Source organism: Schistocerca gregaria, chromosome 7, assembly GCF_023897955.1.
Source record: "Schistocerca gregaria isolate iqSchGreg1 chromosome 7, iqSchGreg1.2, whole genome shotgun sequence".
Taxonomy (NCBI): domain Eukaryota; kingdom Metazoa; phylum Arthropoda; class Insecta; order Orthoptera; family Acrididae; genus Schistocerca; species Schistocerca gregaria.
This window is the reverse complement of record NC_064926.1, coordinates 316,442,183-316,455,946: the sequence shown is the minus strand read 5'-3', so window position 1 is coordinate 316,455,946 and position 13,764 is coordinate 316,442,183. Positions and strand designations below refer to the sequence as shown.

Here is a 13,764-nt window from a genome sequence, read left to right as displayed (position 1 = left end):
TAAGTTTGCATGTAAGAGTAATGGTGGCGTACGCGTACGCGTATGTGTATCTGATTCGGAACAATGGGAAGCAGACCGCATTAGCCGAGGCAGATGGAAAACCGCCTAAAAACCATCCACAGACTGACCCACTCACCAGACCTCGAGACAAGTCCGTCAGGCGGATTCGTGCCGGAGACAAGGCGCTCCTTCCCAATCCGGAAAGCCGTGCGTTCGACCGAACGGCTAACCGGGAGGGCATGACTCAAGACTTAGTCGCAGACAGAACATAACGAAATAAAATCCACAAATGCAAAGATGATTTCCGTAGCACCCCGAGGGAGTGTGATAGGACGATTACTGTTGACAAAGTGCATAAATAATCTATTGGAAAGCATCGGAAAATCTTTTTTCGCAAATGATTAAGTTTTTGCAGAATGAATTACAGAGAACTGATGAATGGTGCAGGCTCTGGAAATTGACCCTGATAATAAATGTATTAAATGTAATACACTGAAGAGCCAAAGAAACTTATACACCTGCGTGCAATCGTGTAGGGCCCCCGGGAGCACGCAGAAGTGCCGCAACACGACGTTGCGTGGACTCAGCTAATGTCTCAAGTAGTACTGGAGGTAATTGACACTCTGAATCTTGCAGGGCTGTCCATAAATCTGTAAGAGTACGACGATTGGAAACTTCTTCTGAACAGGACGCTGCAATGCATCCCAGATCTTCATGTCTGAGGGGTTTTGTGGCCATCGGAAGTGTTTAAACTCATAAGAGTGTTCCTGGAGCCATTCTGTATTTATTCTGGACGTGTGGGGTGTTGCAATGCCCTGCTGGAATTGCCCAAGTTAGTCGGAATGCACAAAGGACTGGAATGGATGCAGGCGATCAGACATAACTCTTACGTACGTGTCCCTGAGAGAGTCGCATGTACACGTATCAGGGATCATATATCACTCCAACTGCTCACGCACAACACCATTACAGAGGCTCCACCAGCTTGAACTGTTCCCTGCTGACAGGAAGGTCCATGGATTCATGATTTTATGGCCATACCCGTACTCTTCCATCCGCTCGACACAATTTGAAACTGTATTCCACTCGGCTTCTGATGTCTCGCTCGCTAATCTTCTGGTGAAGCTGAAGGGTGTCAGCCGTTCCTCTTCTCGTATCATTTTGGCGGTTTGACTCATTGAACCCGGCAGACTTCTTCTCTTCCTACATGTCCCAGTATTTTTCATGCTCATATTTTCCGTTCTAGGGAGAAAGTATGTGTCTTTATTCTTACCATAATCAGAACTGACAGTCTACATCTACATCTATTGGATACTCTGCAAATCACATTTAAGTGCCTGGCACAGGGTTCATCGAACCACCTTCACAACTCTCTATTATTCCAATTTCGTATATCGCGCGGAAAGAATGAACACCTCTACCTTTCCGTACGAGCTCTGATTTCCCTGATTTTGTCGTGGTGATCGTTCCTCCCTATGTAGGTCGGTGTCAACAAAATACACTCCTGGAATCTGAAATACGAACACCGTGAATTCATTGTCCCAGGAAGGGGAAACTTTATTGACACATTCCTGGGGTCAGATACATCACATGATCACACTGTCAGAACCACAGGCACATAGACACAGGCAACAGAGCATGCACAATGTCGGCTCTAGTACAGTGTATATCCACCTTTCGCAGCAATGCAGGCTGCTATTCTCCCATGGAGACGATCGTAGAGATGCTGGATGTAGTCCTGTGGAACGGCTTGCCATGCCATTTCCACCTGGTGCCTCAGTTGGACCAGCGTTCGTGCTGGACGTGCAGACCGCGTGAGACGACGCTTCATCCAGTCCCAAACATGCTCAATGGGGGACAGATCCGGAGATCTTGCTGGCCAGGGTAGTTGACTTACACCTTCTAGAGCACGTTGGGTGGCACGGGATACATGCGGGCGTGCATTGTCCTGTTGGAACAGCAAGTTCCCTTGCCGGTCTAAGAATGGTAGAACGATGGGTTCGATGACGGTTTGGATGTACCGTGCACTATTCAGTGTCCCCTCGACGATCACCAGAGGTGTACGGCCAGTGTAGGAGATCGCTCCCCACACCATGATGCCGGGTGTTGGCCCTGTGTGCCTCGGTCGTATGCAGTCCTGATTGTGGCGCTCACCTGCACGGCGGCAAACACGCATACGACCATCATTGGCACCAAGGCAGAAGCGACTCTCATCGCTGAAGACGACACGTCTCCATTCGTCCCTCCATTCACGCCTGTCGCGACACCACTGGAGGCGGGCTGCACGATGTTGGGGCGTGAGCGGAAGACGGCCTAACGGTGTGCGGGACCGTAGCCCAGCTTCATGGAGACGGTTGCAAATGTTCCTCGCCGATACCCCAGGAGCAACAGTGTCCCTAATTTGCTGGGAAGTGGCGGTGCGGTCCCCTACGGCACTGTGTAGGATCCTACGGTCTTGGCGTGCATCCGTGTGTCGCTGCGGTCCGGTCCCAGGTCGACGGGCACGTGCACCTTCCGCCGACCACTGGCGACAACATCGATGTACTGTGGAGACCTCACGCCCCACGTGTTGAGCAATTCGGCGGTACGTCCACCCGGCCTCCCGCATGCCCACTATACGCCCTCGCTCAAAGTCCGTCAACTGCACATACGGTTCACGTCCACGCTGTCGCGGCATGCTACCAGTGTTAAAGACTGCGATGGAGCTCCGTATGCCACGGCAAACTGGCTGACACTGACGGCGGCGGTGCACAAATGCTGCGCAGCTAGCGCCATTCGACGGCCAACACCGCGGTTCCTGGTGTGTCCGCTGTGCCGTGCGTGTGATCATTGCTTGTACAGCCCTCTCGCAGTGTCCGGAGCAAGTATGGTGGGTCTGACACACCGGTGTCAATGTGTTCTTTTTTCCATTTCCAGGAGTGTATTTTCGCATTCGGAGGAGAAAGTTGGTGATTGGAATTTCGTGAGAAGATTCCGTCGCAACGAAAAACGCCTTTCTTTTAATGACGTCCAGCCCAAATCCTGTATCTTTTCCCTGACACTCTCTCCCCTATTTCGCGATAATACAAAACGTGCAGACGTTCTTAGAACTTTTTCGATGTACTCCGCCAGTCCTATCCGGTAAGGATCCCACGCCGCGCAGCAGTATTCTAAAAGAGGACGGACAAGCGTAGTGTAGGCAGTTACCGTAGTGGTTCTGTCACATTTTCTACGCGTTCTGCCAATAAAACGCAGTCTTTGGCTAGCCTTCCCCACAACATGTTCTATGTGTTCCTTCCAATTTAAGTTATTCGTAATTGTAATACCTAGGAATTTAGTTGAATTTCCGGCTTTTAAATTAGACTGATTTATCGTGTAACCGATGTTCAACGAGTTCGTTTTGGCATGTGAATGACCTCAGACTTTTCGTTATTTAGGGTCAACTGCCATTTTTCGCACCATTCAGATATCTTTTCTAAATCATTTTGTAGTTTGTTTTGATCTTCTGATGACTTTATTAGTCGATAAACGACAGCGTCATCTGCAAACAACCCAAGACGGCCGCTCAGATTGTCTCCAAATCGTTTATAGGTAAGGAACAGCAAATGGCCTATAACACTACCTTGGGGAAAGCCAGAAATCACTTCTGTTTTACTCGATGACTTTCCGTCAATTACTACGAACTGCGACTTCTCTGACAGGAAATCACAAATCCAGTCACATAACTGAAACCATATTCCATAAGCACGCGATTTCACTACGAGCCGCTTGTGTGGAACCGTGTCGAAAGCCTCCCGGAAATCCAGAAATACGATATCGATGTGAAATCCCTTGTCAATAGCTCTCAACGGTTCATGTGAATAAAGATCTAGTTGTGTTTCGCTGGAACGATGTTTTCTAAACCCTTGCTGACTGTGTGTCGATAGACCGTTTTCTTCGAGGCAGTTCATAATGTTCGAATACAATATATGTTCCAAAATCCTGGTGCATATCGACGTTAACGATATGCGACTGTAATTTAGTGGATTACTCCTACCACCTTTCTTGAATATTGGTGTGACCTGTGCAACTTTCCAGTCTCTGGGTACGGGTCTTTAGTTGAGCGAACGGTTGTATATGATAGTTAAGTATGGAGCTAATGCATCAGCATACTCCGAAAGGAACCTTATTGGTATACTGTCTGGAGTAGATGACTTGGTTTTATTAAGTGATTTAGGTTGCGTCACTACTCCGACGATATTTACTTCTACGTTACTCATGTTGGTAGCTGTTCTCGATTCGAATTCTGGAATATTTACTTCGTCTTCTTTTCTGAAGGCATTTCGGAAGGCTGTGTTTAGTAACTCTGCTTTGGCAGCGCTGTCTTCGATAGTATCACCATTGCTATCGCGCAGAGAAGGCATTGATTGTTTCTTGCCGTTAACATACTTCACATACGACCAGAATCCCTTTGGATTTTCTGCCAGGTTTCGCGACAAAGTTTCGTTGTGGAAACTGTTATAAGCATCTCACATTGAAGTCCACACATAATTTCGAGATGCTGTAAAAGATCGCCAATTTTGGGGATTTTGCGTCTGTTTAAATTTGGCATATTTGTTTGTTGTTTCTGCAACAGTGTTCTAACAGGTTTTGTGTACCAAGAACGATCAGCTCCGTCGTTTGTTAATTTATTTGGTATAACTCTCTCAATTGCTGCTGATACTATTTCTTTGAATTCAAGCCATATCTGGTCTACACTTATGTTATTAATTTGGAATGAGTAGAGATTCTCTCTCAGGAAGGCGTCAAGTGAATTTGTATTTGTTTTTATTTTATTTTTGTCTGATTTTTTAAGCAGGTATTTTTCGAGGATTTGGGGATTACAATATTCAATCTCGCTTCGACAATCCTGTGTTCACTAATCCCTCAATCGGTTTTGATGCTCGTTATTAACTCAGTACTAAATGTACCCGTTACCACTTATCCGAAACATGGATTCTTGTTCGCTTTGAATGAATGTGAGCATAATAACAGTTGCATGCAACTAAGCAAATTCAGATGAAGGCCCTTGGTTTAGATTCAAGGTTGCAGCATGAGAAGTCAGTTTAAGGTTATTTTCGAAGCCAGACCTAGTAGCGTCAAGTTGGCGCGGCTCTGTGTTGCCAGAGGCGATTGTGCTTTATCTACACTGACAGAAAAAAGTCATAACACCAAAAAATTATTTCGTGAATACATTTTGTAGGTAACATATTTAAGTGATTAACATTGCAAGATCACAGGTTAATGTAGGAGCGAGAGAAGTCATTGCAAATGTGAAATGCTAGTACATTAATAATCAGTGTAACCATCATGAATACAAGTATGCAAACGTGCATGGTTTGTGTTTGTGCAGGCGCCGGATGTCAGCTTGTGGGATGGAGTACCTTGGTCAGGCAGTACAGGGACGGATAACGCTGTTTGTGGATGACGCTGGAGCCCTCAGGCCCGAATAAATAATGTTAACTGCAGTGTTTGTGCACAGTTGGCGCTCAGCTACCCAAACTCCTTGTTATAAGGAAAAGTGAACCTCTGTTATCCGAAATGCGGCCAGTTTTAACGTGACACGTGATACAGGTGGAACCTTTTTGCGAGCATAATGCGAGCATTGCACTTTATTGCTGAGGCTCTGGCAGTTTCTCTGGAGCTAACATCTGGGTTATGGACGAGAACATCCGTTCGACTCGCTCCGCTCGCTGCAGGCACGTTCTGAAAACAGTCTTTTGCAAGTTAGCTGAATTGTCGTTCTTGTTGGACACCGCCTGGTGTAGAACTTGTGTGTACAATTTAAGTGCTATCTTCAAGTCCCTTCTCAATTCTCCATAAAGAAGCATTTTTTCTTATTTTGTGAACCACATTTATTTTTTTAGAGACCAACCAGCACTCGATACACGTGAATGACATGGACAGAATTTAACATTAATTTCCTCTGTGCCCCATTCAAACTGGTATCTCAGACCTGCAACACCCCGTTTCCTCCTTCCTTACATGAAATCACGAATTTCCGCATAAGGAAGCGATCGATTTCATATTCAGAAGAGGTAAATATATTACAAATAACTTAATTTCTTCGAAGCTGGCCATCGCATGTCGCTGCATTCGCCTCTTAGAACTGTGATATTTGCAATGGAAAGTACTATAGGTGCATTTGAAAACACCGAAATGATAACAAAACAATATCTTTGTGATTTACATGGATGTGAAAAGGTACCATTTTTTTACAGCTTCACAACTCATCGGAGTAAAAACAGAATTAAAAAATCTTAAACGCTTCCGGAAATCGTTACAGAGGGTAAGCACTGCAACAAACGTGTCTGAAAAGGAAGCAGAAAGAAGAATCACATTTGATTGGGAGGGGGGGGGGGGTAGGGGGTGCTTGGTGCTTCCTGTTTGAGTGAGTAACATGAGGTAGAAAGTTTTTGGATTAGCCCGGACTAGCGGCCATTTGTACAGCTACTCGAACATGCCTTATTGCAGTTGTGGCTCTTCGTATAGAGAACCCGAGCCCGGCGTCCAGCAATATTGTCCGAATCGATTAATTCCTTTTGAAAAATATTTCAATTAGGCTAAAATTAATGTTCAACTAACATCTTTACGTGCACCGTTCTGATTTTAAGTGCAAAAACAGCCATCCTTAAATAACTCCGGACTGGAGCGAGACTGATAGTTTAAATTTGGTCCACCGGTGCATCAGACCTTAGTCTAAGAGGATTTTTAAACGTCTGAAAAGAAATTTGCTTCGCTTGGATTTTGCCTGCAAAAAAACCATTTTCCTGGGAGGTCTTTGAAGCATGCCACTTCTATACTTTAAACTTGTACGAATCGGTTCAAACGTTCCAAGAAAGTAGATAAATGGATACAGTCCAAAAGAATTTTTTTGTCGAATAGTCTTTATCTATTAACGAAATATGATGTTTTAAAGTTGACGATACGTTGCACGTAAAATTCGTTCTTAACTGAACTCAATGAGCGGAAAGGTTTTAAAGGAAACAAGATCAATTGAAAGGTTTGCATACACAGTTGAAAACAGGTTATAAGACGTACATCAACAAAAGTGAAATAAGGATAATAGAATGTCGTTGAATTAAAGCAGATGTTGCTAGATGACTTAATTTAGGTGAGGAAATAAAAGTAGTTAATGAGTTTTAATACTTGGGCAGCAAAATTACTGGTAATGGCCTAAGTAGAAAGGATATGAAGTTTGGACTAGCTATAACATAAAATCATTTGTGAAAAAGAAGAATTTTTTAACATCTAACATAAATGTAAGTCACCGGTGATAAGATCCGCTGCAATTGTAAAGAAAAATCTAGACCAGGTTACCTGTAGAAAGCTTTCGAGAACAATATAATGGAGCAAGATATTCGAACTTCTGAGAAAAATAGGGGTAAATTATAGGGAGAGGCGGGTAATATACAATATGTACAAGAGCCAGGAGAGAATAATAAAAGTGGACGACAAAGAAAGAAGCGCTCGGATTAAAACGGGTGTAGGACAGGGATGCAGTCTTTCCCCTCTAGTGTTCAATCTATACATCGAAGGAGCAATGATGGAAATGAAACAAAGATTGAGGAGTGGAATTAAAATTCAAAGTGAAATGATATCAATGATAAGATTTGCGAATAAATATGCCAACCTGAGTGAAAGTGAAAATAATTGCATGATATGCTGAATGGAATGAACAATCTAATGAGTATATGGATTGAGAATAAATCGAAAAAAGACGAAAGTAGTGTAAAATAGCAGAAAAGAGAACAGGGAGATTCATAACGTCAGGATTGATGGTCAAGTGGCTCTGAGCACTATGGGACTTAACAGCTGAGGTCATCAGTTCCCTAGAACTTAGAACTACTTAAACCTAACTAACCTAAGGACATCACATACATCAATGCCCGAGGCAGCATTCCAACCTTCGACCGTAGCTGTCGCGCGGTTCCAGCCTGCAGGGCCTAGAACCGCTCAGCCACGATAGCCACAAAATTGATGCAGTTAAGGAATTCTATTACGTAGCACCAAAATAACCAATGATGGACGGAGCAAGGAGGACATCAAAAGCAGACTAGCTCTATCAAAAAGGGCATTCCTGGCCAAGAGATGACTGCTGGTATCAAACATAGGGCTTAATTTGAGGAAGAAATGAGGAGGAATGAAATATGAACTGTGGGAAAACAGGAACAGAAGAGAATCGAAACATTTCAGGTGTGGTACTGCAAGCGATTGTTAAAATTAAGTAGACTGATAAGTTAAGGAATGAGGAGATTCTGCGCAGACTGGGAGAGGAAAGGAATATGTGGAAATCACTGATAAGGAGACAGGATGGTAGGACATTTATTAAGACATGAGGAAATGACTTGCATGGTACTAGAGAGACCTGTAGAGGGCCAAAACTGTAGAGGAAGACGGAGATTGAAATACACCCAGCAAATAATTGAGGACGTTGGTTGCAAGTACTATTCTGGGATGAAGAAGTTGGCACAGGAGAGGAATTCGTGCGCCCGCCCCCTCCCAAAAAAGACCAGTTGTAAGTTTCTTTATTTCCTAAAAGGCAAGTACAACCCAGCTTCGAGCTTGGCTCGGTAGCTCCGCGGGCATTGCGGTGGATTGCCAAGCAAATGGGCCTAGGTTCCATTCCCGACCGGGAAGGAGACGTATACCGTTCGGGGATTGGATGTTGTACTTTCCTTACGTTCATATCGTCATAATTGACATTCTACTATTGCGATGGCTGAATGGGACGTCCCGAAAGCCAGATAAAAAAAAAGGTAGAGAGAGAGAACAATAAACGTTTTCGGGACCTGTGTCATCTTCAGGTGCACCTGCAAAGTTATAAAGAGATGATGCAGCCTATCCAAATTGTGAGCATTAAAAAAACTATACCGAAGTTATACTAAAATTATTAGTAGAAAACCCCATGTTCGTACACAAAATGTGGTTCCATAAAAGTCTATTAACAGAAGGTTAAGCTAGGTTAAAATAGCGTATCTCTGGTACATGGCATAAAATTGAACAGCTGTAGCGGATCTTATTGTTGATGATAAATATCGACAGTTGTGGATGTCCCGTAAGAGAAACATGAATAAATGTAAGCGTGATGAATTCTTCTCTGAAGATACTTGTGTAAAGTATAGACTTGTACGAAAGTGGACATGGATTAGCAATTCAAGCAAAAAGGTAATAGACACTTTTGAAATGTGTTGCTGTAGAACAATGGTGAATATTAGATGAATAGAGGAGGCACTTAATAGAACTGCAGAAAAAAGAAAACTATCGCACAACTTGACCAAAGACGAAATAGATCGATAGGACACAGCTTCAGATATGAAAAGTATCGCCATTTAAGTAATGGTGAGGAGAAGGGGAGAGGCAGGCGAGGTAAAATTGTGGAGGGAAACCAAATGAACTTTGATTGCAGTAGTTATTCGGGGATGAAGAGGCTTGCACAGGGTAGCATAGCGTAAAGAGCTACATTAAACCAGTCCTCGGGCTGAAGACGGCAAAAACTGCAACAACAAGTACTGTCTACAACATACTATTTAAACCCGATGTTTATTTTTTTGGTAAACAATGCCTCAGCTTTTGACTCTTGTGCATAGGCTAGTCATAAGCCTCCGGTACACTCTGTTGCTTCTCCAATAACATGTGCTCTGAAATCTCTAGACTCATTAATCGTCTAATGTCGAATGCACCCAAATGCAGAACATTACAGTTAAATGATATTGATGTAAGGCAGAACAAATACATCTCCTTATTTTAAAATCGTTTTTCTTCCGTTTTAGTCGTTCGAGGTGGTATGGTTCGTAAAGAGTAACAGCGTGCTATTTCCTGACTGATCCCGACGGTTCATCTCGAGCAGTCACTGCCAGATGTGGACACCCACTCACCTTGAGTCCCGCCTGGAGGAGGTGCTTGACCATCTCGAGGCCGATACCTGAAGCTCCCCCTGTAACGATGGCCACCTTGCCCTGCAGCTCCATGTCGGTGTTCTGCTGCTGTGCCTCTGCTGACGAGCGCCCGCTGTCGCTACCACAAATATTTGTCGATACCAGCCACAGGCGCTGTTATGTAACACGTAATCTTACAAGTATCGGTATGCACGTGTTGTCTATATGTGTAGCTGATATGGGCTGTTAGGTGCTGTGTAGTTGCAAGTTAAAGCGTCATTACGCCGACCAAACACGGTGACTTTTTATGCAGTCGTCTACTCATTACTAATCTTATCATCGCTCCGCTCTCGCCCCATCCGAAGGTGCTGCAAACAGCAGTAAACACCGAGCTTTCGCCTTTGTTCGTTTTATTCCTTACATCGGTCTCGACTGACAACGTAGCTGGCTTTACACGATGTCATGTAGACTTCAGCAATGAACTAAACACGTTTCACCTACATACAGGGTTACCATAAATGATTCATTCGTTTTCAAAGCTCTAATTTTTCCGAAGTATTTCATATACAAATATGACTGAGGCACAAAGAGAACTATAAGTCAGCAATTTTACATACTGCACACTAAAAATGTTCTACGACTGCCACTCTGGCCACACGACACATGTCCAACTGTAATAAATTTCGTTCCGTACCTTAAATAGTAACATTATGTCAATGGCTATCACTGAAGCATTTTTCGTTCTCTGAGTTGTTTCAATTATGTAAATAAGGTCCTTCATGTACTCTCAAAGGAAAAAGTCACAAGGCATTACGTCAGACAACCTGTATGGCCAAGGGAACAGTCACCTTCACCAGTACGATCAATCCAGCGATTTGGAAGTTCCTCTTTTAGATGACAAACGTCGATGTTCCAACAAGGGGATGATCGTCTTACTGCAAAATCCCCTACACGTTTTTCTGCGGCATACCAAGCCTATGGCTTGCACAGACAGCTGATGTTTTGGACTACGTTCAAAGTTTCCCGTCACACTCTCTACAGTTACATCTTGTATACTTGGTAGACCGGTACTTTTCTGTTAGCAGAGGCAACCAGTGCACCTAAATTATTGATACAAACGAACAACTCTCTGACAACAGTTATTTTCTATAATTCCTTATAATGTACTGTTGTAACACACAGGAATCTTGCATACTCCGACATATAAAAACTCTTTTTTTATTTTTTTTATTTATTTATTTATTTATTTATTTTTACTTTATCTCCATTTCGTAGAGCTGCAGCACGCTTTTAAATTACTACAAAAAACTGGTAGTACAAGTTGCATGATTGACAAAGTGGTAGGACGACACTTCTGGATATTGGTGTGTAACTGGTAGTTTGGTTGGAAATCAAATTGGGAAATTGGCAAATTGGCTGTATAATTGATAAAATGGCGTCGCGACGGCCTACATATGGCATACGTGGCATAAGCCACAGTTGCTCCACATAAACCACAACTGTGCCATAGTTACGCCACGCCACAAAGACGCCACATTTACACCCTACATACTCCACACACACACCATACATATGTTGTGCAGACACCATGGTAAGGTACTTTTCTAGTATAAAATAACGTTGTCATAGCATCATCTATAAAAATGTTAGAGAAGTAGCTCTAAATCTGGAAATTGGTAAACTGACAATTTGATAGGGCCCCACAAATATGAAAACTGGTAAAATCAGCTATAAAAATGGTAAACTGATAGGACAGCAAATCTGGAAACTGGTAAAATTGGTAGAATGCACCAAAACATTGAACAGTTCATGTGGGGGTGTATCTCAAAAGGTTCAAATGGCTCTATGCACTATGGGACTTAACATGCGAGTTCATCAGTCCCCTAAACTTAGAACTACGTAAACCTAACTAACCTAAGGACATCACACACATCCATGCCGAGGCAGGATTCGAACCTGCGATCATAGCAGCCTCATGGTTCCGCACCGGAAGTGCCTAGAACAACGTGCTCACCGAGGCCGGCCAAGGCAGTAGACGGACTGTTTGTTTCGACACGCTGGGGCTTGCAAAGTACCTACTCAGTGCGCTTAGGGACCACCAACTCGATAAAAATAAATGTTCGTACAGACAGAAAAATTCCTAGCTGCCTAATAAAGATATTACTTCGAACAGATACCATACGCTATCGCTAATGCAGGTTCAAGACATCCAAATATTTAATGAAACTGCATTACTTATCTCAATAATTGTTGAGTGCTTACAGAAAATCTCCAGTATTTGCTGCTACATACAGAAGGCAATAATGGTGCCAATATTGGTTACCAATTTTAAGTTTAGTCACACACACACACACACACACACACACACACACACACACACACACACACACACATACTCTGTCTCTCTCTCTCTCTCTCTCTCTCTCTCTCTCTCTTTGCGCCTAGAGGATTAACATTTTTGTAGGGTTCACACACACTGTAATGTCAAAGTATCTATCGCTAATATTTACCGCCATTTTGGGGGAATGTGCTATGACGTCACACACTACGTCGCCAAAGTAACTTACTTCACCATTTTTAAACTCTAACTCTCGCTACAGGGACTGAATTAGAATAACAATAATAAATTAATTTCTTGTAATAAATACTCACACCCCAATCCTTTTACTACAGAGCACAGACCTAGAAAGGAGATCTAATTGCCAAAGAGCAGTGCAGCCCTACAGCTTTGTGATTTATCAGTGGAAGATTGATAAATAATGCAGGCTGTTCGAATAATTTCAAGTACGGGCTACTTCATGACAGCTGCTGTGATTAACTCTTGCTTGCTCGATGCTGGACGTAGACCCACACTTAACATCAGGCAGCTGATTTCGTATCAGTGTCGCCCTAACCGCCGTCTGCCTCACGTCTGCTGTGCAGCGAGCTACCTTAATTTAAGTATTAACTGTATTTTTCTTACTTGTCACTTCTTCTTCTGCGTGTTTTTGCTTTTAGGAAGCTTTAATTGTAGAGTGCTAGTAATAGTGTTCCATAGATTTCGTGTTTGTTTTGAATACAGTCAGAGAGTCCCTCTAGTCAGCCATAGTGCCAGTAGTGCTAGTGTTTGTTTTGAATACAATCCAGAGACAGGTAGTGCTATTTTCCTTGTTTTCTACAAGAAGTGGTTAGCTATCACAGTTTAGTCAATAATCAACCGCCTTTAGTGAATTAGCAGTCTATTTAAAAGTTTATTAACACTCTATAGTAAATTGATTTCTTAGGATGGATAGGATGTGTGACTGCTGTGTACGGACGCAGGAGGAGCTGGCCACTCTTCGCGAACAGCTGAGCGTGTTGATGGCCGCGGTCATCCGTCTTCAGGCTGCTGCCTCGGAGTGTAGCGGCAGTGGGGAGTCTGGTGCGTCGCAAGGTACACCCCAGGTGTTACATGCTTCACCCACTGTCCCTGCTGTCGAGACATCTTCGCGGGTACCGGGCGCTGTTGGGCCACCCTCTCCCCAAGGGGAGTGGCGGGTTCAGCGGCGTTCGCGGCGAACGAGGCGGAGGGTCAATGTGGAGGCTGGCCGTGTGGCATCGCCCGCTCTGCCTGTGAGTGGACATGTGGCTGCTCCTTCAGCAAGGTCCGAGCAGGCACATGGGGGAGGGGTTTATTAGTTATTGGGAGCTCCAACGTTAGGCGGGTGATGGAGCCCCTTAGGGAAATAGCGGAAAGGTCGGGGAAGAAGGCCAGTGTTCACTCTGTCTGCTTGCCGGGGGGTCTCATCCGAGATGTGGAGGAGGCCCTACCGGCGGCGATAGAGAGCACTGGGTGCACCCGACTGCAAATTGTTGCTCATGTCGGCACCAATGACTCCTGCCGTCTGGGTTCAGAGGTCATCCTCAGTTC

The 13,764-nt window shown here is 43.9% G+C and overlaps 1 protein-coding gene across 3 annotated transcripts in view; it reads right to left on the bottom strand.

Moving 5' to 3' along the window:
• The window catches only part of LOC126281827 (15-hydroxyprostaglandin dehydrogenase [NAD(+)]-like), a 211,435-nt gene extending 201,401 nt beyond the window's left edge, over window positions 1-10,034 (bottom strand). The window contains exon 1 of one of the 3 annotated variants that reach the window (XM_049981057.1): window positions 9,876-10,034. In XM_049981057.1, the coding sequence (XP_049837014.1) occupies window positions 9,876-9,968 (93 nt within the window). In that variant the 5' untranslated portion in view covers window positions 9,969-10,034. The remainder of the gene's footprint in view (window positions 1-9,875) is intronic. The other 2 variants (XM_049981060.1, XM_049981059.1) reach the window with 2 other exon arrangements.
• Window positions 10,035-13,764: the final 3,730 nt, after the last annotated feature.